This window comes from Ptychodera flava, chromosome 15 (genome assembly GCF_041260155.1).
Source record: "Ptychodera flava strain L36383 chromosome 15, AS_Pfla_20210202, whole genome shotgun sequence".
Taxonomy (NCBI): Eukaryota; Metazoa; Hemichordata; class Enteropneusta; family Ptychoderidae; genus Ptychodera; species Ptychodera flava.
This window is the reverse complement of record NC_091942.1, coordinates 39,776,137-39,800,552: the sequence shown is the minus strand read 5'-3', so window position 1 is coordinate 39,800,552 and position 24,416 is coordinate 39,776,137. Positions and strand designations below refer to the sequence as shown.

General features: G+C 37.3%; 1 protein-coding gene across 2 annotated transcripts in view; it reads right to left on the bottom strand.

Annotated features, from left to right (window-relative positions):
* The window catches only part of LOC139152169 (neurogenic locus notch homolog protein 1-like), an 86,335-nt gene that overhangs the window by 28,182 nt on the left and 33,737 nt on the right, over nucleotides 1-24,416 (bottom strand). For both annotated transcript variants that reach the window (XM_070725290.1, XM_070725289.1), the window contains exons 17-36: nucleotides 23,272-23,499; nucleotides 22,602-22,715; nucleotides 22,095-22,208; nucleotides 21,563-21,676; nucleotides 20,411-20,638; nucleotides 19,905-20,018; nucleotides 19,398-19,511; nucleotides 18,527-18,640; nucleotides 17,897-18,010; nucleotides 16,951-17,064; nucleotides 16,510-16,623; nucleotides 16,069-16,182; nucleotides 15,250-15,363; nucleotides 14,518-14,631; nucleotides 13,595-13,708; nucleotides 13,004-13,231; nucleotides 12,056-12,283; nucleotides 5,188-5,301; nucleotides 2,830-2,943; nucleotides 889-1,002 (exon numbers count right to left, since the gene is read on the bottom strand). In XM_070725290.1, coding sequence (XP_070581391.1) covers nucleotides 889-1,002; nucleotides 2,830-2,943; nucleotides 5,188-5,301; nucleotides 12,056-12,283; nucleotides 13,004-13,231; nucleotides 13,595-13,708; nucleotides 14,518-14,631; nucleotides 15,250-15,363; nucleotides 16,069-16,182; nucleotides 16,510-16,623; nucleotides 16,951-17,064; nucleotides 17,897-18,010; nucleotides 18,527-18,640; nucleotides 19,398-19,511; nucleotides 19,905-20,018; nucleotides 20,411-20,638; nucleotides 21,563-21,676; nucleotides 22,095-22,208; nucleotides 22,602-22,715; nucleotides 23,272-23,499 — 2,736 coding nt within the window. The remainder of the gene's footprint in view (nucleotides 1-888; nucleotides 1,003-2,829; nucleotides 2,944-5,187; nucleotides 5,302-12,055; nucleotides 12,284-13,003; nucleotides 13,232-13,594; nucleotides 13,709-14,517; nucleotides 14,632-15,249; nucleotides 15,364-16,068; nucleotides 16,183-16,509; nucleotides 16,624-16,950; nucleotides 17,065-17,896; nucleotides 18,011-18,526; nucleotides 18,641-19,397; nucleotides 19,512-19,904; nucleotides 20,019-20,410; nucleotides 20,639-21,562; nucleotides 21,677-22,094; nucleotides 22,209-22,601; nucleotides 22,716-23,271; nucleotides 23,500-24,416) is intronic.

The window sequence follows — 24,416 nt, the reverse complement described above, 5'->3', positions numbered from 1 at the left end:
TTCATTCGAATTCAGTTGTCATTTGCAGTTTCTTTGTGGATGGTTTTACTTTAAGCTATTTTGGAGTGTCGACCATGTAAAACTTGTTTTGGAAAAGGAAATTTGACGACTGTGAAATTCGTGGTGTAAACTAGCTCAGGATAAAATTTCATAAGTCATAACATAAGAGCTACTTAATTTTTTGTGGATGCCATGCGTTGGGCGCCTTTTTCCCTTCCCCCTAACTCTGAGCCTAAATTGACCATTTTGCAATCACCCTTGCTTGTAAAAGTAGCACAGTCTCGTGGGAACAACATCGTGTCAATCAAGGCAAACGACATGGTAGCAGAGATGCTACGACTTGCACAAGAGAAAGTAGCATATTTCAGTGATGATACATTATTTTAGGCGTATGGCTGTCGTCATCGGAATATGACATGGTTGATTTGTGTACAATTCGTTGAGTATCAACAGAGGGTTTCCAAAATAAAAAATAATGTAACACACGCATGCACACATGCACTCATGGACGCACGCACACATTGACATGACCAAACCAGTAAGTCCCCCAGACGGTGTTCGTGGGGACTTAAAAGCTTATTACAATTGAAAATTCAAGGATATAATTGGCTGTGGTTATTCCTTTTATTTACATGATGAGGGCCACTTTAATGGCCACTTTAACTATCAGAACAACCGATTACTTTTATCATTGCATGTATATCTTTGTAAATTGTAAGTACCTATGTATGCCTAACAAAGCATAGTCCTAGACTGGAGGTTGAACCAACAATAAATGCAACATAAACAATTGCACTGAACCAAACTCAAAGGACATTTTAAAGAGTGCATATGGTCAGTTATTGCAAGTCCAAATAGTTAATGCTGGCTGTATTTTCATTGACATACCTGTTTCACACCTGACTCCAGTCCATCCAGCTGGACACAAACACTGGAACATGTTGATAAGATTTACACAGGTAGCTGTGCCAGAGCAAGGGTTGCTGACGCACTCATCAATTTCTGAACAGAGAAAAAAAAAGTTCATTGCATTATTGTTTGTGAAACAGTCTTCACTGTGAAACATAATAATTAATATGCAACAGCCATAATCATACACCTGTCTGTCAGGTTTAAAGCAATTTTTGATAGAAATAAAAAAGCCATGAAGGCAAAGAGCCAAATGTACAATTTTGGCAACCAGACTTTATTTCAAGGCTTTATGTGTGTAATATGTAGTATGTGGTCCTGATTAGCCAAAAGAACTGCCAATATAGAATTTAGAAGTTAATGATTGATGGACAGTGGCTGAACAGCTGAAACAATACCATCAATGACACTATAGCTTCTCCAATGTGTGGCCAAGTCAGATAATTGGTTGTTGGCATGGAGTTGTTGGCAAATAGTTGATGATGCAGCAGTATGAGATGGATATGGACCCAAAGAACCCAAAAGATGATTAAATATATAAATCAGAAAAATTCTAAGCTATAGTTCAGTGTGGAAGGAAGTTAAATAATTCAGAAATAATATATTAATAATGAATATATAATAATAAATTCGTATGGTGAGTCATTTCAAATTTACCCTTCTCTAGCTTTGCATCATTCATAAGATTGATCCTCATTACCAATAACTGATTCCTAAGTTGGTGACTTGTGTGCGAGACCCTGTAGAATCCCGCGGGATCCCTAGGTTGAAAGGTTAGGTGATGAGTTTAGCTGTCGTACTCACCATCCACGCACAACAGAATGAAAAGCCCCATCTAAGAGACAGGACTGCCCACATTGAGCCGACTGATCCATCAGCTCAGTTGGTAGAGCATCCGTAATGTATACGGGGGGTGGGGGTGAGGGGTGGGGCGTGTGTGTGTGTAGGGGGGGGCGTGGGTTCGAGTCCCGCATTGGTCACTTTTCATTCACCACTGTATTACATACATACATACATAACATACATCCATACATACATACATACATACATACAAACATACATACATACAGAGAGACATATAGACATACATACAGACATACTACAGACAAAAATACATACATACATACATACATACATACATACATACATACATACATACATACATACATATGGACATACAAACATACATACATATAGACAGACAGACAGACAGGCAATTTTTCCAACCTATAAGAATGGCTTGTTCTGGCACATACATGTATGGCCATATGGAAGCTAAAAATTGCACAAAAACACAAGTAAGCTAGCGGCCAGTACAATTCCCCTTTATAGAGAATAATTACTTGTGACATGTGTCGATGAAGAGGATTAAATCTTATACAGCTCACTCCCGTACAGCCTGAACAAAAATGCAAAAATATCAGCAAAAACACACAAGTGAAGATTTCATCATACTTTGTACATCTCACACTAAGATATCAAAGCTGTAAGATGAGTAGTTTTTGAGAAACAATTTTGTTTTACCAAAAATGGCAAGAATTGCCCCTAAAATACAAAATTGCACATTTCATCATAATTTGAATGTATAATATTATGATAATTCCCAGCAACCAGATTACCAAATACCAAAGGCATCAGACGAGTGGTGTTTTGAGAAACAATTGCCCAAAACTGGCAAAATTTGCCCCCAAAATACAAAATTGCAGATGTCTTTGACACAGAACTTGATATCTTAATCATAGTTTGCATAATTGACTTAACTTTCTTGACAATGATGTGAATTCATGTTGTTTTTCTTTACCATATCATAGACAAGAGCTAATCTACATATTTTTTTGATGAACACTGAGTAGAAAGCACAAGATCATAACTAACACAAAAACATACACAATGATGAAACCATTGAAATTGTAAATTTACCGATTTCACAGTTGTATCCTTCAAAACCGGCTGGACATTCACATGTATACTTATTGTCTGCATTGATACATATACCGCCATTCTGACAAGGATCACTGGTACATTCATTTATTCCTGAAAAAAATTAGAAAACCAAGAACTACAGAAAAAGGTTGTGGAACATTTCTTAAAAGTCATTTCTTGTATTTTGTGACTGGATGCAATTTATTCTTTTGATGTTGTCAAGTCAGTGAAAAGTAGTTATTCACAAGCAAAGATGACTGATGTAGCTAACTGATGAACATATGATCTCAATAAACAATAAAGATCAATTGAGCCATGATAAAATTATTTTAGAGCCAGCATGTGAGTACTCACTCAGTCCACCTTCACATTCAGAAGGTCAACTAAACATTTCAGAAATTGTAGCTATTATTATACATCTGCGTCTTTAATGTATGGAGTTTTGTCATACAGTAAGTTTCGGTATCAGAAGACGCCGATTTCTCGAACTTTGACGTGGAGTACAATAACTTTAGGTGTCACTGGACACTATTTGATCTTTGACCTCAAAACACCTTTACGTCAACACGGAGGAAAAGAAGAAAAAATTTTACATTATTTACAAACATAGGGCCAAAGTCCCTGAAGCTACTATAGACATGGATACAAAATTAAGTATTTCCTGACTGTATGAAATTATCTCACTTAGGTCATCCTAGGGACTTGTACACCAAATATTAAAGCTGTCTGACCAGCGGTTTTGAAAGAACAAGCAACTCAACAGTTGACAGAGCTCTGCTGTGTTATGTAGAATAACCTTTTGTGACACATGTATTGATGAAGAAGGTGGAGGCTTTGATTAACATTGTATTTTTTTCTGTTGAATAAGTTGAGACTGTACATACTCAGAGAAAGCACACTGAAAAGACAAAAGTTTGAAACTTAAGAAGTTCAAGGTCATCAAAAGCATTATAAGGAATCATGTAACTTTCATTGCACTGTTTACACAGATTGCATAATTGCTATAAATAGCACATGAGGAATCTTACAGCCCAGCTTTACCATAAAAACCCTATCACTTTGACCACTCTTTTAATTGACCACTCTATTTTTTTCCTCAAAAAGTAATTTTAGTTTATCCTTACCAAGTCAACCATAAATGGAAATTAGAACTTTCTCTATCTCTTTCTCTATCTCTATTGACTATTTTGAGCAATTTCTTTTAGATAACATACAGGGCACAATAAATGACGGTTCAGAATATGTCAAAGTTGGGATTCAGGAAAGTTGCCTTTACATGTTTTAATCCTCCAAGATGGTAACATTTCACTATGAACTATCAAAAAAAGTTGAACGTTCTGATATTCTACACTAAAATTATTTTGGCTTTGATGATTTCCTAATTAATTCAATTATTTAAAATCATATTGATTATTTTTTTCTGGGTGAATTGATAGGGTTTATACAGTACAGTCAAGAATTACATACAATGTAAGTCAAATTTTGACCAAAATGACAAAAAATTCCTTAAAAATATACATTTGCATATTTCATCACAATTTGAACAAATCTAAGTTGGGTTACCCCTAGGGACCTGTATACCAAATAACAAAGCTGTCTGACCAGCGGTTATGAAGAAGAAGATTTTTTACCAAAAACACCTTTTTTGGCATTAATTTGCCTATTTTCAACAATATCGAAAAATTAAAAAAAATAGTTTCTCAAAATCATATTTTTCATCTACACAACAAATATCAAATCAGTAAGTACTGCGGTTCTCAAGATATTTGAGTGGACGGACGCCTCACAAACGGACATACATACATACATACATACAGACTGACGCCGGACGCCGGACGGATACCCATCCCAATAGCTTCTATAGACTATAGTCTATAGTAGCTACAAAAACATATACTTCTTAGCATTCAGTACTTCCCAAATAAAATCGTGGTCAGTCCAAAACCTGTTAAGTCAAGTGAAATTATGCTGCTGACGTACAATTTCTACCATGTGCACTGTGCAGCGCGGGTTGAAATTTCGTTCTGCGCGCTTAGCGGATGTGCTCAACGAGTTCCAAGTCTGCTCGCGATTGCTTAGTACAGTGCACGACGAGCATCCAAATGACACCTTAATATCGACTTTTTTTTGGTAAAGTTGGACTTAAAAGGTGTATAACAATAAGGTTATTCCCAAAATACCGGGATTTACCGGTATGTCCGAGTACATCGTACATCGTATGGTATTGTCCTTGATGCTATGCGTCTCAGACAATACCTCCGCTGCACGATGTACTCGGACATAAATCCCAGTATTTTGGGAATAACCTTATATTATTTACTATCTAAGCTATAACATATTAAGGTTTTTGCTTACCTATTTCACAGTTTGTACCAGTCCAGCCGGCTGGACATTGACACGTGTATGCATTCTGCAAGTTGGTACATGACCCACCATTCTGACATGGGTTACTCAAACACTCATTAATGTCTGTAATCAGAGTAGAACAGAGAATGAGAAACATGACAAGTTAACTTAAGCTAGTTTCTTTTTGCTCACAGCAACAATCAGCTTACATCTTTCAGTTTATAAATATTTTATGCAGAAAAAGTAGATTTTAAAAAATACCGCATATATACGGTGTCGCTCAAATTTGATCAGAATTGGTACATACCAGTATGGGTACCAAAGATCAACAATAAATGTGTTATCTGTTCAGAGCAGGAAAATTCTACGTTGATGTTATGACAATGATTTCTGCACAGTACAACCAGAAAAACAACAAGAAATATTTAAACCAGAAAAACAAGAATGACAAAAGTAATTAAGGTCTAAAACTTAAGGTACTGAAGGTAAACTTTAGCAACATGATATGCATAGCAGAAAGGCAGCTAGCCCCCTTAGTTTGACCATAGACGGTCTTCCTCCCCTCTACTGATGGTCTTCCTCCCCTCTACTGTCTATGGTTTGAGCAGCGTCTGTTAATATGTAACAGTTACTAGACAATGACAGGAAATGACTCAAGTCAGTGGAGTAAGATTGTTTCAAGCCTGTTTGAGAATTTCGCTTTTTCTACCTCATTTGCACATTTTGACACTGATGTGTTCATTTGAACAAATTCACATCTCTACTCCTACATCTACCTGTACAACAAATACTAAGACAGTAGCTTTGGCGGTATGGGAGCCTTTGTGTGGTGACGGACATACATCCGCACATACCACAGATATACAGACACTTAGACTCATCATATAAGCTCTTTTTGGTATTTATATATAAAACCAAATATGAGCTAAAAATTTGTATTATTAGTCACACTGATATGATCTTCAAAGTTGATTAAAAAGAGTAAATTCTGTAATGCACACACATGTAGTAATTCATGATAGGTTTTCTGCTGTAGAATTTGATGGTTTGTACAGGTCTATGGTTTGTGGCTAGCTTGGCATGATCTGCTGTAGAATTTGATGGTTTGTACAGGTCTATGGTTTGTGGCTAGCTTGGCATGATCTACTGTAGAATTTGATGGTTTGTACAGGTCTGTACTTTGTTGCTAGCTAGGCATGATCTGCGGTAGAATTTGATGGTTTGTACAGGTCTGTGCTTTGTGGCTAGCTTGGCATGATCTGCTGTAGAATTTGATGGTTTGTACAGGTTTGTGGTTTGTTGCTAGCTTGGCATGATCTGCTGTAGAATTTGATGATCTGTACAGGTCTGTGCTTTGTGGCTAGCTTGGCATGATCTGCTGTAGAATTTGATGGTTTGTACAGGTCTGTGCTTTGTTGCTAGCTTGGCATGATCTGCTGTAGAATTTGATGGTTTGTACAGGTCTGTGCTTTGTGGCTAGCTTGGCATGATCTGCTGTAGAATTTGATGGTTTGTACAGGTCTGTGCTTTGTTGCTAGCTTGGCATGATCTGCTGTAGAATTTGATGATTTGTACAGGTCTGTGCTTTGTTGCTAGCTTGGCATGATCTGCTGTAGAATTTGATGATTTGTACAGGTCTGTGCTTTGTTGCTAGCTTGGCATGATCTGCTGTAGAATTTGATGGTTTGTACAGGTCTGTGCTTTGTTGCTAGCTTGGCATGATCTGCTGTAGAATTTGATGGTTTGTACAGGTCTGTGCTTTGTTGCTAACTTGGCATGATCTGCTGTAGAATTTGATGATTTGTACAGGTCTGTGCTTTGTTGCTAGCTTGGCATGATCTGCTGTAGAATTTGATGGTTTGTACAGGTCTGTGCTTTGTTGCTAGCTTGGCATGATCTGCTGTAGAATTTGATGATTTGTACAGGTCTATGGTTTGTGGCTAGCTTGGCATGATCTGCTGTAGAATTTGATGGTTTGTACAGGTCTGTGCTTTGTGGCTAGCTTGGCATGATCTGCTGTAGAATTTGATGGTTTGTACAGGTCTGTGGTTTGTGGCTAGCTTGGCATGATCTGCTGTAGAATTTGATGGTTTGTACAGGTCTGTGCTTTGTGGCTAGCTTGGCATGATCTGCTGTAGAATTTGATGGTTTGTACAGGTCTGTGCTTTGTGGCTAGCTTGGCATGATCTGCTGTAGAATTTGATGATTTGTACAGGTCTGTGCTTTGTTGCTAGCTAGGCATGATCTGCGGTAGAATTTGATGATTTGTACAGGTCTGTGCTTTGTTGCTAGCTTGGCATGATCTGCTGTAGAATTTGATGGTTTGTACAGGTCTGTGGTTTGTGGCTAGCTTGGCATGATCTGCGGTAGAATTTGATGGTTTGTACAGGTCTGTGCTTTGTTGCTAGCTTGGCATGATCTGCTGTAGAATTTGATGGTTTGTACAGGTCTGTGGTTTGTGGCTAGCTTGGCATGATCTGCTGTAGAATTTGATGATTTGTACAGGTCTGTGCTTTGTTGCTAGCTTGGCATGATCTGCTGTAGAATTTGATGGTTTGTACAGGTCTGTGCTTTGTTGCTAGCTTGGCATGATCTGCTGTAGAATTTGATGGTTTGTACAGGTCTATGGTTTGTTGCTAGCTTGGCATGATCTGCTGTAGAATTTGATGGTTTGTACAGGTCTGTGCTTTGTTGCTAGCTTGGCATGATCTGCTGTAGAATTTGATGGTTTGTACAGGTCTGTGGTTTGTGGCTAGCTTGGCATGATCTGCTGTAGAATTTGATGGTTTGTACAGGTCTATGGTTTGTGGCTAGCTTGGCATGATCTGCTGTAGAATTTGATGGTTTGTACAGGTCTGTGCTTTGTTGCTAGCTTGGCATGATCTGCTGTAGAATTTGATGATCTGTACAGGTTTGTGGTTTGTGGCTAGCTTGGCATGATCTGCTGTAGAATTTGATGATCTGTACAGGTCTGTGCTTTGTGGCTAGCTTGGCATGATCTGCTGTAGAATTTGATGATTTGTACAGGTCTGTGCTTTGGTTGCTAGCTTGGCATGATCTGCTGTAGAATTTGATGATCTGTACAGGTCTGTGGTTTGTTGCTAGCTTGGCATGATCTGCTGTAGAATTTGATGATTTGTACAGGTCTGTGCTTTGTTGCTAGCTTGGCATGATCTGCTGTAGAATTTGATGATTTGTACAGGTCTGTGCTTTGTTGCTAGCTTGGCATGATCTGCTGTAGAATTTGATGGTTTGTACAGGTTTGTGGTTTGTGGCTAGCTTGGCATGATCTGCTGTAGAATTTGATGGTTTGTACAGGTCTGTGCTTTGTTGCTAGCTTGGCATGATCTGCTGTAGAATTTGATGGTTTGTACAGGTCTGTGCTTTGTTGCTAGCTTGGCATGATCTGCTGTAGAATTTGATGATCTGTACAGGTCTGTGCTTTGTTGCTAGCTTGGCATGATCTGCTGTAGAATTTGATGGTTTGTACAGGTCTATGCTTTGTTGCTAGCTTGGCATGATCTGCTGTAGAATTTGATGGTTTGTACAGGTCTATGCTTTGTTGCTAGCTTGGCATGATCTGCTGTAGAATTTGATGGTTTGTACAGGTCTATGGTTTGTGGCTAGCTTGGCATGATCTGCTGTAGAATTTGATGGTTTGTACAGGTCTGTGCTTTGTTGCTAGCTTGGCATGATCTGCTGTAGAATTTGATGATTTGTACAGGTCTGTACTTTGTTGCTAGCTTGGCATGATCTGCGTAGAATTTGATGATTTGTACAGGTCTGTGGTTTGTGGCTAGCTTGGCATGATCTGCTGTAGAATTTGATGATTTGTACAGGTCTGTGCTTTGTTGCTAGCTTGGCATGATCTGCTGTAGAATTTGATGATTTGTACAGGTCTGTGGTTGTGGCTAGCTTGGCATGATCTGCTGTAGAATTTGATGGTTTGTACAGGTCTGTGCTTTGTTGCTAGCTTGGCATGATCTGCTGTAGAATTTGATGATTTGTACAGGTCTGTGCTTTGTTGCTAGCTTGGCATGATCTGCTGTAGAATTTGATGATTTGTACAGGTCTGTGCTTTGTGGCTAGCTTGGCATGATCTGCTGTAGAATTTGATGATTTGTACAGGTTTGTGCTTTGTTGCTAGCTTGGCATGATCTGCTGTAGAATTTGATGGTTTGTACAGGTCTGTGCTTTGTTGCTAGCTTGGCATGATCTGCTGTAGAATTTGATGATTTGTACAGGTCTGTACTTTGTTGCTAGCTTGGCATGATCTGCTGTAGAATTTGATGATTTGTACAGGTCTGTACTTTGTGGCTAGCTTGGCATGATCTGCTGTAGAATTTGATGATTTGTACAGGTTTGTGCTTTGTTGCTAGCTTGGCATGATCTGCTGTAGAATTTGATGGTTTGTACAGGTCTGTGCTTTGTTGCTAGCTTGGCATGATCTGCTGTAGAATTTGATGGTTTGTACAGGTCTGTGGTTTGTGGCTAGCTTGGCATGATCTGCTGTAGAATTTGATGATTTGTACAGGTCTGTGGTTTGTGGCTAGCTTGGCATGATCTGCTGTAGAATTTGATGGTTTGTACAGGTCTGTGGTTTGTGGCTAGCTTGGCATGATCTGCTGTAGAATTGATGATTTGTACAGGTCTGTGCTTTATTGCTAGCTTGGCATGATCTGCTGTAGAATTTGATGGTTTGTACAGGTCTGTGCTTTGTTGCTAGCTAGGCATGATCTGCGGTAGAACTTGATGATTTGTACAGGTCTGTGGTTTGTGGCTAGCTTGGCATGATCTGCTGTAGAATTTGATGATCTGTACAGGTCTGTGCTTTGTTGCTAGCTAGGCATGATCTGCGGTAGAATTTGATGGTTTGTACAGGTCTGTGCTATGTTGCTAGCTTGGCATGATCTGCTGTAGAATTTGATGGTTTGTACACAGGTCTGTGGTTTGTGGCTAGCTTGGCATGATCTGCTGTAGAATTTGATGGTTTGTACAGGTCTGTGGTTTGTTGCTAGCTTGGCATGATCTGCTGTAGAATTTGATGATCTGTACAGGTCTGTGCTTTGTTGCTAGCTAGGCATGATCTGCGGTAGAATTTGATGGTTTGTACAGGTCTGTGCTTTGTTTGCTAGCTTGGCATGATCTGCTGTAGAATTTGATGGTTTGTACAGGTCTGTGGTTTGTGGCTAGCTTGGCATGATCTGCTGTAGAATTTGATGGTTTGTACAGGTCTGTGGTTTGTTGCTAGCTTGGCATGATCTGCTGTAGAATTTGATGATTTGTACAGGTCTGTGCTTTGTTGCTAGCTTGGCATGATCTGCTGTAGAATTTGATGATTTGTACAGGTCTGTGGTTTGTGGCTAGCTTGGCATGATCTGCTGTAGAATTTGATGATTTGTACAGGTCTGTGGTTTGTGGCTAGCTTGGCATGATCTGCTGTAGAATTTGATGATTTGTACAGGTCTGTGCTTTGTTGCTAGCTTGGCATGATCTGCTGTAGAATTTGATGGTTTGTACAGGTTTGTGCTTTGTGGCTAGCTTGGCATGATCTGCAGTAGAATTTGATGATGTGTACAGGTCTGTGGTTTGTGGCTAGCTTGGCATGATCTGCGGTAGAATTTGATGATCTGTACAGGTTTGTGGTTTGTGGCTAGCTTGGCATGATCTGCTGTAGAATTTGATGGTTTGTACAGGTCTGTGGTTTGTGGCTAGCTTGGCATGATCTGCGGTAGAATTTGATGATTTGTACAGGTCTGTGCTTTGTGGCTAGCTTGGCATGATCTGCTGTAGAATTTGATGATCTGTACAGGTCTGTGCTTTGTGGCTAGCTTGGCATGATCTGCGGTAGAATTTGATGGTTTGTACAGGTCTGTGGTTTGTGGCTAGCTTGGCATGATCTGCTGTAGAATTTGATGGTTTGTACAGGTCTATGGTTTGTGGCTAGCTTGGCATGATCTGCTGTAGAATTTGATGATTTGTACAGGTCTGTGCTTTGTTGCTAGCTAGGCATGATCTGCGGTAGAATTTGATGATTTGTACAGGTCTATGGTTTGTGGCTAGCTTGGCATGATCTGCTGTAGAATTTGATGATTTGTACAGGTCTGTGCTTTGTTGCTAGCTTGGCATGATCTGCTGTAGAATTTGATGGTTTGTACAGGTCTGTGGTTTGTGGCTAGCTTGGCATGATCTGCGGTAGAATTTGATGGTTTGTACAGGTCTGTGCTTTGTGGCTAGCTTGGCATGATCTGCTGTAGAATTTGATGGTTTGTACAGGTCTGTGGTTTGTGGCTAGCTTGGCATGATCTGCTGTAGAATTTGATGATTTGTACAGGTCTGTGCTTTGTTGCTAGCTTGGCATGATCTGCGGTAGAATTTGATGATTTGTACAGGTCTGTGGTTTGTGGCTAGCTTGGCATGATCTGCTGTAGAATTTGATGATCTGTACAGGTCTGTGCTTTGGTTGCTAGCTTGGCATGATCTGCGGTAGAATTTGATGGTTTGTACAGGTCTGTGGTTTGTGGCTAGCTTGGCATGATCTGCTGTAGAATTTGATGATCTGTACAGGTCTGTGCTTTGTTGCTAGCTTGGCATGATCTGCTGTAGAATTTGATGATTTGTACAGGTCTGTGCTTTGTGGCTAGCTTGGCATGATCTGCTGTAGAATTTGATGATTTGTACAGGTCTGTGGTTTGTGGCTAGCTTGGCATGATCTGCTGTAGAATTTGATGATTTGTACAGGTCTGTGCTTTGTTGCTAGCTTGGCATGATCAATCTTTACATTTAGAATCTAAAATAATGGGTACAAGCTAATTCGGAAAAACGGTCAGCATGCAAATTTGTAGAGATTAAGAGGAGTTTAAGAGGAGTAACTTACCATTTTCACAGTTGATGCCCATCCATCCTGGTAAGCAAATACAGGTGTATTTGTCTGGTCCGTTGGCACAGGAAGCTCCATTGAGACATGGCTGACTGTCACATTCGTTGATGTCAGTTTCACAGTTGACACCGGTCCAACCAGGCATACAGCTGCAGGAATATCTATTCTGAAGATTATTGCAAGTAGCACCATTGAAGCAAGGATTGCTGGCACACTCATTGATACCTGTATTGCAAAATAAACCAGACAATGAGAGTCTGTTCAATACAGCTCTCCTAATGGAGAAGTTTATTTCAACCAACTGGAATGTATTTTCTCAGAGTTCAAAACTATGATTTGATTAGGAATAGAATAAAACAATATGATTCATTACCTATGTTTATAAGAGAATTTTGGTAATTTCAACATTTTGTTTTAGTAAAGTTTTTTCCACGGAGTTAATGAATGTAGTCCATTTTGAATTTTAAATAGTACCAAAAGTAAATGTATTTTGCTTGTGTTCCCTGGCTTTTATTCTTGACATGGTAGAAAACAGTTTAATTTTTCAAGCTGTCTGGAGAAAAGAAAGATCAAAATTGTTAAACTTTCCTTTTTTACAAGTGCGCTGCGCATTATGGCAAGCCTTTTATATTGTGTGGACTACCAAAAACATACAGAAGTGCCTTTATGGTGCAAATGAATAAGTCAATTGGCACCGTTGATTGTCTACTTTCATAACAAATTTCTAACTTTCACTGCTTTGCTCTTAAATTGATGTTGTCTGTTATCAAGATTATCGGTCAAAGTATTTCTTCCCACTAGCAAACATATGCTTTTAATTTCCGTTTCACACTTTTTCTTTGAAATTCATTGTGAAAAAAATATAGACAAATCAGAACTGTGACAACTAAGACAGTAACATCATGTATGAGGCATGGATACTTTGAAGAAAGTCAAGCTACTCACTGGTTTCACAGCGCAGACCTTGCCATCCAGCTGCACAGGTACAGGTGTATCTATTCTGTAAGTTGTTACAGATACCACCATTCAGACATGGACTACTGCTACATTCATCAATGTCAAGTTCACAGTGTACTCCAGTCCAGCCAGCAAAACAAGCACACGTGTAGCCATTGACACTGTCTCTGCAAGTTCCACCATTTAAACATGGCTGACTGGCACATTCATTGATGTCTAAAGACAAATATTATAAAATGGAGAACGTTTGTTACTTTACTGAAACATTCATGAGAAAGAATTTACAAATTAAAGCTTCACAAATTAATGGATTTCATAAACACTGCAGCCATGCTTTCTCTGAAAAGACTATACGAGACATTGATGAGTGGCATGGCAATGGCCAACCTATTCACCTAAATTCAATGTTGACAAGTCCACAATCACCCTTGATAACAATTGATTCTGGCTAAACCACGGTAATGAAAGGGTTCAAGTAAATGGGTCAATCTTCCTACTCTGTAAGAGCTTGGTAACTCTAGCATATTTTGTAAATAATGATGAGATCTGTGAATTGAGAAATTCAAGACTTGTCTTTACCTGTATCACAATTGACACCAGTCCAACCTGGCAGACAGAAACAAGTATAAGCATTCTGACCATTCTGACATGTTCCACCATTCTTACATGGTCCACTGGCACATTCATCAATATCTGCAAGACATAAGGATGACTCTCAAATATTGAAGTGACAACCAACATCAATTCTGTCATATTACAATGCTACCATCGCACTAAAGTAGGTGCATCTTACATATGTTCATATTTTGATCTTCAGGTCATGAGCAAGAAAATGTTTATTCTTAGTCAATCATATGATATTCTGATGTTAAGATATCACATGACACAGCGATGAAGCTGTCCCTCAGTTGATTGAACTGATTAAACTCATTCAATATTGCCTGGCATCTATTCTCTTGCTCTGTTCTACTTGATTTCCAGCTTGCACCTTGGCTTTCCAAAATATACACATTTGTTTGTGTCCGCTGTGTTGGTATACCAAATATATACACATCTACTTGTGTCAAACACTGTACTGATATTTCAACGATATGCTGCTCTGATCTATTGGTGTCACTGGCAAATCTTTATTGGATCCCTGACATTGCCAACATTTTGCACAATCACTGTTAATCATGAGTTAAGAAAAAATGACTACATAAATAACAATCTAGCAATTCTAAAACAAAAACAAAAAGCAATGACAATGCTTCATCTATCTTGTCAATTATTTCTAAAGACTACATTTTTAGATCATTGGTCATGTTTTCATCAACTTGCGTCAGCCACGATGAACAAGGTCCCATAGAGACATATATATCTATGTGAGTAAAAATTGTCAACAACTTCGAATGCAATTTTTCAATACAACGCCATTACAAAAGAGTAAAATGTGTGTTGTAGAACAATTATCTAAAGTATAGTATTGTTCTTTGTTAAAGATATCATGACAGAAAACTTACCCTGTTGGCAGTTAGGTCCTGTCCATCCTGGTGTACATGCACAGCTGTACCTATTTTGTTCGTTGTAACATGTTCCACCATTGCCACACGGATTACTGTTACACTCATTGATATCTTGTAAAAAAAGAGAAAACAAGACAGTTTGTCTATGCTAATGACATCATGACATATTCATAAACAAACTGAAATAGGGTTGGTGATTGATCTAAAATATAACCTTAATCATCAGAGTACAACCCATACTCATGTGTAAGTCCCTCCACTACCCAAAAGGATTTTGAAAATATTACACATCCATGTAAAAGTCCCTACGCCAGTTTTAAGTTGGTAAATGTACTTTACTGACCAAAATGACTCGTAAAAGATGTTTCAATAATGCAACACTGCAGTGTTCTCCTTCAAAATTTTCATGACAATAAAATTAATTGTTATATTATTGAGTTTCCTTTGTCTTCCAATATGTTTCAATACTTCTGGGGAGAAACCTGTGACAGAACCGTAAGGAAAAAGGTACATTTTTCCAGTTCTTATGATTTTTTGACTCTTTGTGGCAACTGTACATGTAACCTAATGCGTAATGATCTTTTATGATTTTATTTGATTAACCAAGCCAGCAGTATCTGCAAACAATAACATATTTTTCCAAACTTTTGACAATCACTGATAAAGAAATCCATGTCTCAATCTTTTTGTGTTTGCCATCATGACAGATTGCTATGTACAAAGACTTACCAACTTCACAATTGTAAGATGTCCAGCCTGGGGCACATGTACAGCTGTAGAAATTCTGCCCATTGAAACACGTACCACCATTATGGCAAGGGTTACTAGCACATTCATCCATATCTGCAACATGTAAAGGTTCAGGAATACAGAATCAAAGACAGACTCATCAATATCATGACATCATAATGATACCTTCAATATTCAAGCAACTTTAAACTGGATCCATAAGAGAGAAAATTTTACAAATACTTTCAAAGTCTTAAACCTGTGAGATCAATTGTAAAATATCAGTGATGGGTGGATAATGATGCATGACAACAGTGACTTTCACCACATCCATGGACAAATATCTCAATGCTGAATTTATCATCCTCTGAACACACATCTCCCTTGTTAATAATTGTAAGTCAGTGTGCAGGTATCTGTGTATTTCTTCAAAAAAACTATGTATGAATTAATGTATGAGTATGTGAATAAATTTATGGGAATGACTACATAAAATGATCTAACAATGAAACTGCTTTTCATGACAATTGTCCATATTCTCTCAATGGTCTCATCAAGACAATGTCTCTTAAACTATTCTTTGGTTCTCACTTGATCAACAGCACAACTTGAAGTTGAATACAGGACGCTCTTTGAGCATAGTAACTAAATATACAATACAACACTTACATGTGTAGAATGAGGAATCTTGGAATGGAGTTTGTATGACAAATATTGCAGTTGCTTTGGTACATGGCATAGAGGGTGCATCAATCATTACATGAATTTTACCTCCCTTTAAAGAATGTCATCTAAAAAGTACTGCTGAAGAAGACTAACCTTCTTGGCAGTTGATTCCAGTCCAGCCTGGAGCACAGTTACAACTATATGCATTGATCAAGTTTCTGCAGGTGGCTCCATTCAAACAAGGACTACTGGCACATTCATTTATGTCTGTGAAAATTAAATAAAAAATGTTAAGACTTTCTCCCAACACTCATTCAAATTAAATAGCCTGTATTGGCAACTGGAGAGACATTCTTTCAAATATATGGGCAATGTATGGAAATGTCGAAAATATAGACTGAAATGTCCAAATGTTAGGAAAATCAGTTGACTGAATTGAACTCTACCAAAGAATAAAGATTTGTGAACAACAACTGCAAGACATGCCGCTAGCACTGGTAAGGCAATCCCATACTCCTAGGCTAAACATGCATTTAAAATCTATTTTACATCTAGTTTCCTATATCAAAACAAATCTCTGAATATGAATCTTACCAATATCACAATTGCTGCCAGTCCATCCAGGTGCACAGATACATAAAAAGTTGTTGGGTCCTTCAAAGCATGTGGCCCCATTACGACATGGGTTACTTTGACACTCCAAAGTTTCTGGGAAAGACACAGAGGACACATACATTAAACTTAATACAGACAGGTCAATTTAAAATAAATGAAAATTGAATTCATCTAGATGAAAATATTTTATTGGTACAAACAATTTAGAACTTGTCCTGAGTGATTGGCTGTTTAGCACTTGTTACAGAAATGCATGAACAGTACCAGCTTTGTAAACAAATTTTACTCTAATGATCAAATACTAGTATCATTTAATGATACTTCCACAATCAGACATTTCAGTATAGTACATCTACATTTAAGAATAAATCAATTTTGAAAATCAAAAATGTCATGTTGCATAATGTATTGACTTTTCACCTGTTTCACAATTAATTCCCTTCCATCCTGGAGCACAAGTACAGAAATAGATATCGATGCCATTAACACAGGTTGCACCGTTCAAACATGGCTGACTTGCACACTCATCAATATCTGCAAACAATTGCACAAGACACATTATTAAATCAACAATTTAGTCAAACTGATGGGCTATAAAATTGTTTCAAATCAGAGTGAGATTTTAGTGACAGACATTCATATGTCTAAAAGTTTATAAAGTGTTCATTTACAGTGGTTTTAAGAGTTATCCGGACAGAAAACTTGCCAATTACCAAGCAAATTTGCTGATGATGTTGATTGAGACTTTGATCAGTAATTACCAAAGCACTTGTGTAATTCACCTCAAACTTGATATCTGATCTAGCTGCAGTAACTCCATGGGTGGCAAAGTATATACCAGTGTAAACTTATATGGAGACATAGAGCAGTTTGATAGCAGTAAAATAAGCGTTAAAACTGACTAAATGATGAAATACATGGAGTTTATTACAAAAGCAGTGTCAACATATAGAATGCTGCTTTCACAACTGCCATATTATAGTATCTGGCTTGCCCTTCACAAAATTAGCATTGTCACTGTCTGTCATCAGTGTTGCTTCCATTGACATTGCAGAGTACTGACCTATGTATCTGTCACATAAACAATGCTCAGTCTTGGGCGCCAATATTTCATTTGACAACAATCGATGCATTAGATTCTGCTTTCTCACTTTTATTTTGTTCTAAAACAATTGAGGAAACAACTTTTATGGAAGACATTTCTGAGGAACCTTTTTGCCGGATGTATGCAATGTTGCCCATTCCTAGGTAAACTTTTATGTGTTCAGTGAGAAAGTATCCATTGAAATAAATTGGGCAAAGATTCTTGTATTTCTCCTACAAAGTGTTATTATATATTGAAAGATGACAAAAATTGACAACTTACCAATGTCACAGTTGGTACCAGTCCATCCAGCAGCACACTGACATAGATAGGCATTTTGAAGATCAACACATGTACCTCCATTCAGACATGGAGCACTACCACATTCATTAACATCTGCAACAAACAGTCCAGACATGAGGATTCTCTTCCAAACCTAACTTTACATCTTTATAAGTCAAGTATTAAAGTATATTAAAGTAGTATGCTTGATCAATTTGGCTTCAATTTTCAAATTTACTGTCAAAGGACTGTTCTGGAGTCAGCTTTGACATACTCTGTACTGATATAAAGATCAACAATGGAATCAGTACGTCAACACTTCAGATGTCACAAAGAGATGACGGCAATATCTCCTAGCAGTATTTTATCTTTACCCCAACTGTTTCACATGGATAAATATTTGAGCAATGAAAATCTTTAGCAATATCAAAGAATAGGCAAAAATTTTCAAAAATGAAAATTTTAAAATCCATTTTTGAGAAGTTTTTGGGATAGCATGTGACAGACACAATTAAGAAAGGTAAAACATACATCCGAACATACATACAGACATACAGACGCCACCAACTCACCATATAAGCTCTTTTTGGTATTGATATACATAGCAAATATGAACTAACAAAAACTTACCAATTTCACAGTTTACACCAGTCCAGCCAGGTAGACAGACACATTGATACCCATTAACAAGATCTGTACATGTACCGCCATTCTGACAAGGAGTACTGGAACACTCATCAATTGCTGAAAAGTTTCATGTTTGTAAATTATTAACATTAGCAGTGAATAATGGAGAAAGTAAAAAAGCGAATTGTAATTGGCCACAACAACAGCCTTAGTTAATTTTTGTTCCAAAATTACTGCTTTCTCATTCTCCATCAATGCAAGTTGTTACTGAAGTTTTAATGCATTTATTATTGCTGTACTCTAGCTATTTTATTATTTTATTTATTTCACTGTAATATGTGATTTGAACATTGTGTTATTTGCATTTTTAATGTATTGTGTGGTTATTTGAACAAGTTTTTGATTTTATGATTTGGACATTCATTTTATTGTATGATTTGAACATTTATTTTATTGTATTGTGTGATTTGAAGATTTTTTGTATTGTGCGATTTGAACATTTTTATTGTATTGTGTGATTTGTTTAATTGTGTAATTTGAAAATTTATTTTATTGTATGATATACTTTCAGTGGCAATTTCAATACCATACAATTGTCTGAAAAACTAAACACTTTTTCTCATTAGGAATAAAATTAAAAAGTAGGGTTGCTTGAAAGATAAAGCATTCCTTAACTATATTCTGTTGATCAATTTTGTTGCACAATTTTTTTTGTTGCACAATTTTTTTCAGGATGTCATAAAAAACCCCCAAAATGTGCACTTTTGTCTTGAAAACATAAACAAAAATATTAATGACATGAAACAAGACTTGTTTAAACTTTCAAGGGTAGGGATTTGCTAAAAAAGTCTGACTTTCAGAATATGAGACTTACGTATATTGCATGTTATTCCAGTCCAGCCTGGTGAACATGTACAAGTAAACTGGTTGATACGGTTGTTGCATGATGCACCATTCTGACATGGATTACTGGCACACTCATTGATGTCTGTTAAAGACATAAAGTACAGTATAATTTTTCTGTCTGGCTTTGCTTGTTTGATTCATGTCTTGTGCAAAAAATGGTGTTTTGCAGGTAATGACAAAATGACCAATGCTTATTCTCTACACCAAACAAGAAAAAACGAAATGTAAAAAATAAAGTAGGTCTGTAAATCACACTAACTTTGCAGGAAACATTGAACAAACTGAAGTTTCCATGTGAGGAGATATTATCCTGAATATACAAACATTTGTTATGAAAGTGTCTTTGGTAAAATGTGTAACGACCAAAGTTTGAGACAACATGCAAAATAATTGTTAATGGTACATACATGGTTCACACTATCCTTGTTGGAATTCAATTTTACAAAGTAATTATGTCTAAAATTTAGCAACTCACCAACACCACAGTTAACACCAGTCCATCCAGCAGCACAAATACAGGAATAACTATTTTCTGCATCAACACATGTACCACCGTTGTAACATGGTTGACTGGCACATTCATCAAAATCTAGAAACCAAATGTAATAAATGCATAATACTGTGTATAGGAAGAATTCCGGTTGTCAAGTGGTTGTCAAACTATTTCGTCATTGTATGAGTCAATCTGAAGGACATTTCATTGACACTGCAACCGTTTGTCTTGTTGAGGGGAAATCTCATGATGTAAATACTTCTCAATAAATTAACATAAATAAAATGTATTATATGATAGTACCGGTATATCAATGTTGCTTCCATGATTCCACACTATGGAGGAACAGCAGCAAAGACATATAGACAGTCATATGATAACTTGAAGTTGGCACTTGCAAAATCTGAATTCTATTTGCATAATCTGAATTCTACGAAGAAAAAAAAATTCAGGTAGATATGAAGATGACATATTGATTACATACTAACCTATCTCACAATTTGTTCCAAACCAACCAGGTGTGCATATACAACTGTACTGATTTTGTCCATTGACACACTGTGCACCATTTTTACATGGTGAACTATTACATTCATCAATGTCTATGTTACAGTGTACTCCTGTCCAGCCCGGAGAGCAAGTGCAAACATAGCCATTTACCACATCTGTACAGGTCGCTCCATTACGACATGGGAAACTTGCACATTCATTAAAATCTGGGAAATACAGAGTACATGTACTTTTATAATCAAATGATTTTCAGAACTACTTTTAAAATATATGAGCTTTCAAAACTTGAACACGAACCTGATGTTCACACACTTTTTAACAATCTTGCCACAGGAATATACTGTATGCAGTAATTTAAGTCGAATAAAGATGAGAAACTCATAGATAGCTATGGAGAGAGTACTAAGTATTGAATATCTATAATTATAATTTCGATGACTATCAAGCCATTTATACACAGCTTCAATTTTGTACATTTTTCTCAGGATCTGTCACCACCTCTTGCTAAAACCATCTTTGTATATGGACTGGTCTTCAAATGCAAATGAAACAGCACACTTACATCACGGATTCCATCCATTTATGTATCATGGTAAGTTTCATAAGAGTGTCAATACATTTAAGGTAGTTTGCGCAGGTGAAAGTCTTAAAACTTTTTCTCAAACTTTCCTTGAAGAATCTTTAAATCCTTCTCTTTCAAAATCAAGAATAAAAATCGGGGTTCACCGTGCAAATGTTGGTACTAGGCAAACAAATAACCCAAGATTATTGAAAATTCAAAATGGCCGCCATCGTTATGTTAACTCTATGGAGAAAAAATAAAATTTTCGAATTTTGAAAAACTAAGTCGGTGAAAAGTTTTCTTACACCAAGAGCTTTAAAATGAACCGCCACAAGTGGTATATCAGAAAAGAATTCTAAAAGTTTGAGAGTCCAAATTTGTGTCCCCGAGGTGCGTTCTACCTTAAACGAAACCTGTGATTAATTATAATGTGAGCAGCTGACTTGATTCTGTGATAGTAAGTCTTATGATTCATCAAAACAGAGACACTGAAGGATGAAGGATTACGTGAGACAAGAACGTAACTTCAAATTATCATAAAATTATCCATCAGTTTATAATGACATACCAATAGCACAGGTTGGTCCAGTCCACCCAGGAATACAAGCACATGTAAATGAATTGATTCCATCCTCACAAGTTCCACCATTCTTACATGGATCACTGTCACATTCATCGATGTCTGCAAAGTTCAAGATAACAAGTCAGTGCTACTTAGTGACATTCCATGAGTACATGACAGTGATTTCATTTCGTTCACAACTTTCAAAGAAATAAGTCCACACAGTCAACACAAACAAATTTAGTCTGAACACGGAATCTGAATAGTGGTTCTGCACTTATTATGAAACCTAATAAAAATACATTAAAATACATGTATGTTGTTTTCTTCCAAAGGACCTTCCATGAAAATCTAAACTAATCTATGACTGGAAATTCCATGTCAATTAAATTTTGAGACGAAGTTTGATGATGACAGGTTGATGATTATGAACTACAATGAATACTTCTACAGTATGTGCAAAAAGTAACATTTTCATGTAACTTTTGCTGGATAGTACTGCAACGAAATCAAGATTTCTTAACTAGCTGTCACATACCTTGTTCACAATGAAATCCAGTATAGCCTGGTGGACATGTACAGGAATATCCATTCACAAAGTTGTTACATGTTGCTCCGTTTCTGCATGGACTGCTGGCACACTCATTGATTTCTGTCGGGGAAAATGCAAATTATTTGTAGACAGTACAGTTATTAAAAGTAAGATATGGTATCTTGTCTGAATGAATATTTATAACCATAAGAGTCGGAAAATTACGGTATAAAGAAATGATAAGTAGTATCATCCATCTCAAACTGTCTGTGATGATACCAGTATCCTATTAAAAATACAGTCACAATATTGATTTGTTTGAGATTCTCATTGAAATATGATGTCGAAGTCGTGGAATATCTCTTGAATTTCTAATGACAGAGGTTCTAATACTGCTGATAAAAGTTGGGCATGGCATGTTTTCTGAAATGTTTGTATTCACTTTCATGTCCATTTTATAAGATAATTTTGAAATGGTTACCATGTAACATTCAAGTAGTATTTTCACTATACCTATTTCACATCTTGTTCCAGTCCATCCTGGTGCACAGACACAGTCAAACCTGTTGATACCATCAACACAAGTTGCACTGTTCCTACAGGGACTGCTAGCACATTCATCCACATCTTTAAGAGTAAATAAGCAAAATCTAATAAGAATACCTAAAATAAAGTCAATGACACTGTGCTCTCATATATCACAATCATTTGAAATTAATATGACCTCTTTTTATATTCAGCAAATTCAGTCTCATTCTAGTTAATATTTTTCACTCAATCTGGACTGTATTCAGAGGTTAACTTAAAATGCTGTTTTATGATACAGCTAAATTTCACGTATTTGTAGTTTGGATGTAGTTCAAAACAAAGAAACGTCTGGTGATTGCAGGATGCATGAAACAGATATTACTTTGTACTTGAAGTAATTTGTTTTATTAGATATGTTCATAAAACAGCATTTTACACATCAGATGCACTCATTTCCATATGACAAATTGGGAGCTGCAAGCATGGTCTTCACTTTCAACTTTGGCAAAAATAATCAATTTGCCTTATTCATTCTCATGTGTGATGAAGACTCGAATCACATAATGAGGATTGCTCTGTAAAACAACGTTGGTAAGAAAAGAATCTTAGGCTAATCTATGCACACAAAAAGATGCCTAACTGAGAAAATACTCACCTATCTCACAATTGATACCACTATAGCCGGGTAGACAGAAACAGCTATATGCATTGAGTAAGTCATTACAGCTGCCACCATTCTGACAGGGATTAGGTTGGCATTCATTGATATTCGTCTGACAGTTAACACCCGTCCATCCAGCAACACAGTTACATGTATAAGCATTGACAAGATTGTTACAAGTGGCTCCATTTAAACATGGTAAGCTGGCACATTCATTTACATCTGTACAAAAAACAGAATAAATATCACATTATTTCAGACTCATCCACGAATGCATCATCTAAAAAAATCAAAAGTGCTGACAGATACTAGTGATCCCTAAACTTTTATCTGATGATTACAAATCAGAGACATGTTTGCAGTGTCATAATTGAGAGTAAATAAATGTAGATTATACCGATTATACATGACACAGACAAAAACTAGCATCAATAATACTGTAGTCAACACACATTACTGTGGCCAACACTGCATATCAACAGACAGTGGCCAACACTGCATATCAACAGACAGTGGCCAACACTGCATATCAACAGACAGTGGCCAACACAGCATATCAACAGACAGTGGCCAACACTGCATATCAACAGACAGTGGCCAACACTGCATATCAACAGTACAGTATTGTGGCCAACACTGCATATCAACAGACAGTGGCCAACACAGCATATCAACAGTACTGTGGCCAACACTGCATATCAACAGTACTGTGGCCAACACTGCATATCAACAGACAGTGGCCAACACTGCATATCAACAGACAGTAGCCAACACAGCATATCAACAGACAGTGGCCAACACTGCATATCAACAGACAGTGGCCAACACTGCATATCAACAGTACTGTGGCCAACACTGCATATCAACAGACAGTGGCCAACACTGCATATCAACAGTACTGTGGCCAACACTGCATATCAACAGACAGTGGCCAACACTGCATATCAACAGTACAGTATTGTGGCCAACACTGCATATCAACAGACAGTAGCCAACACAGCATATCAACAGACAGTGGCCAACACTGCATATCAACAGACAGTGGCCAACACTGCATATCAACAGTACGGTATTGTGGCCAACACTGCATATCAACAGACAGTGGCCAACACAGCATATCAACAGTACTGTGGCCAACA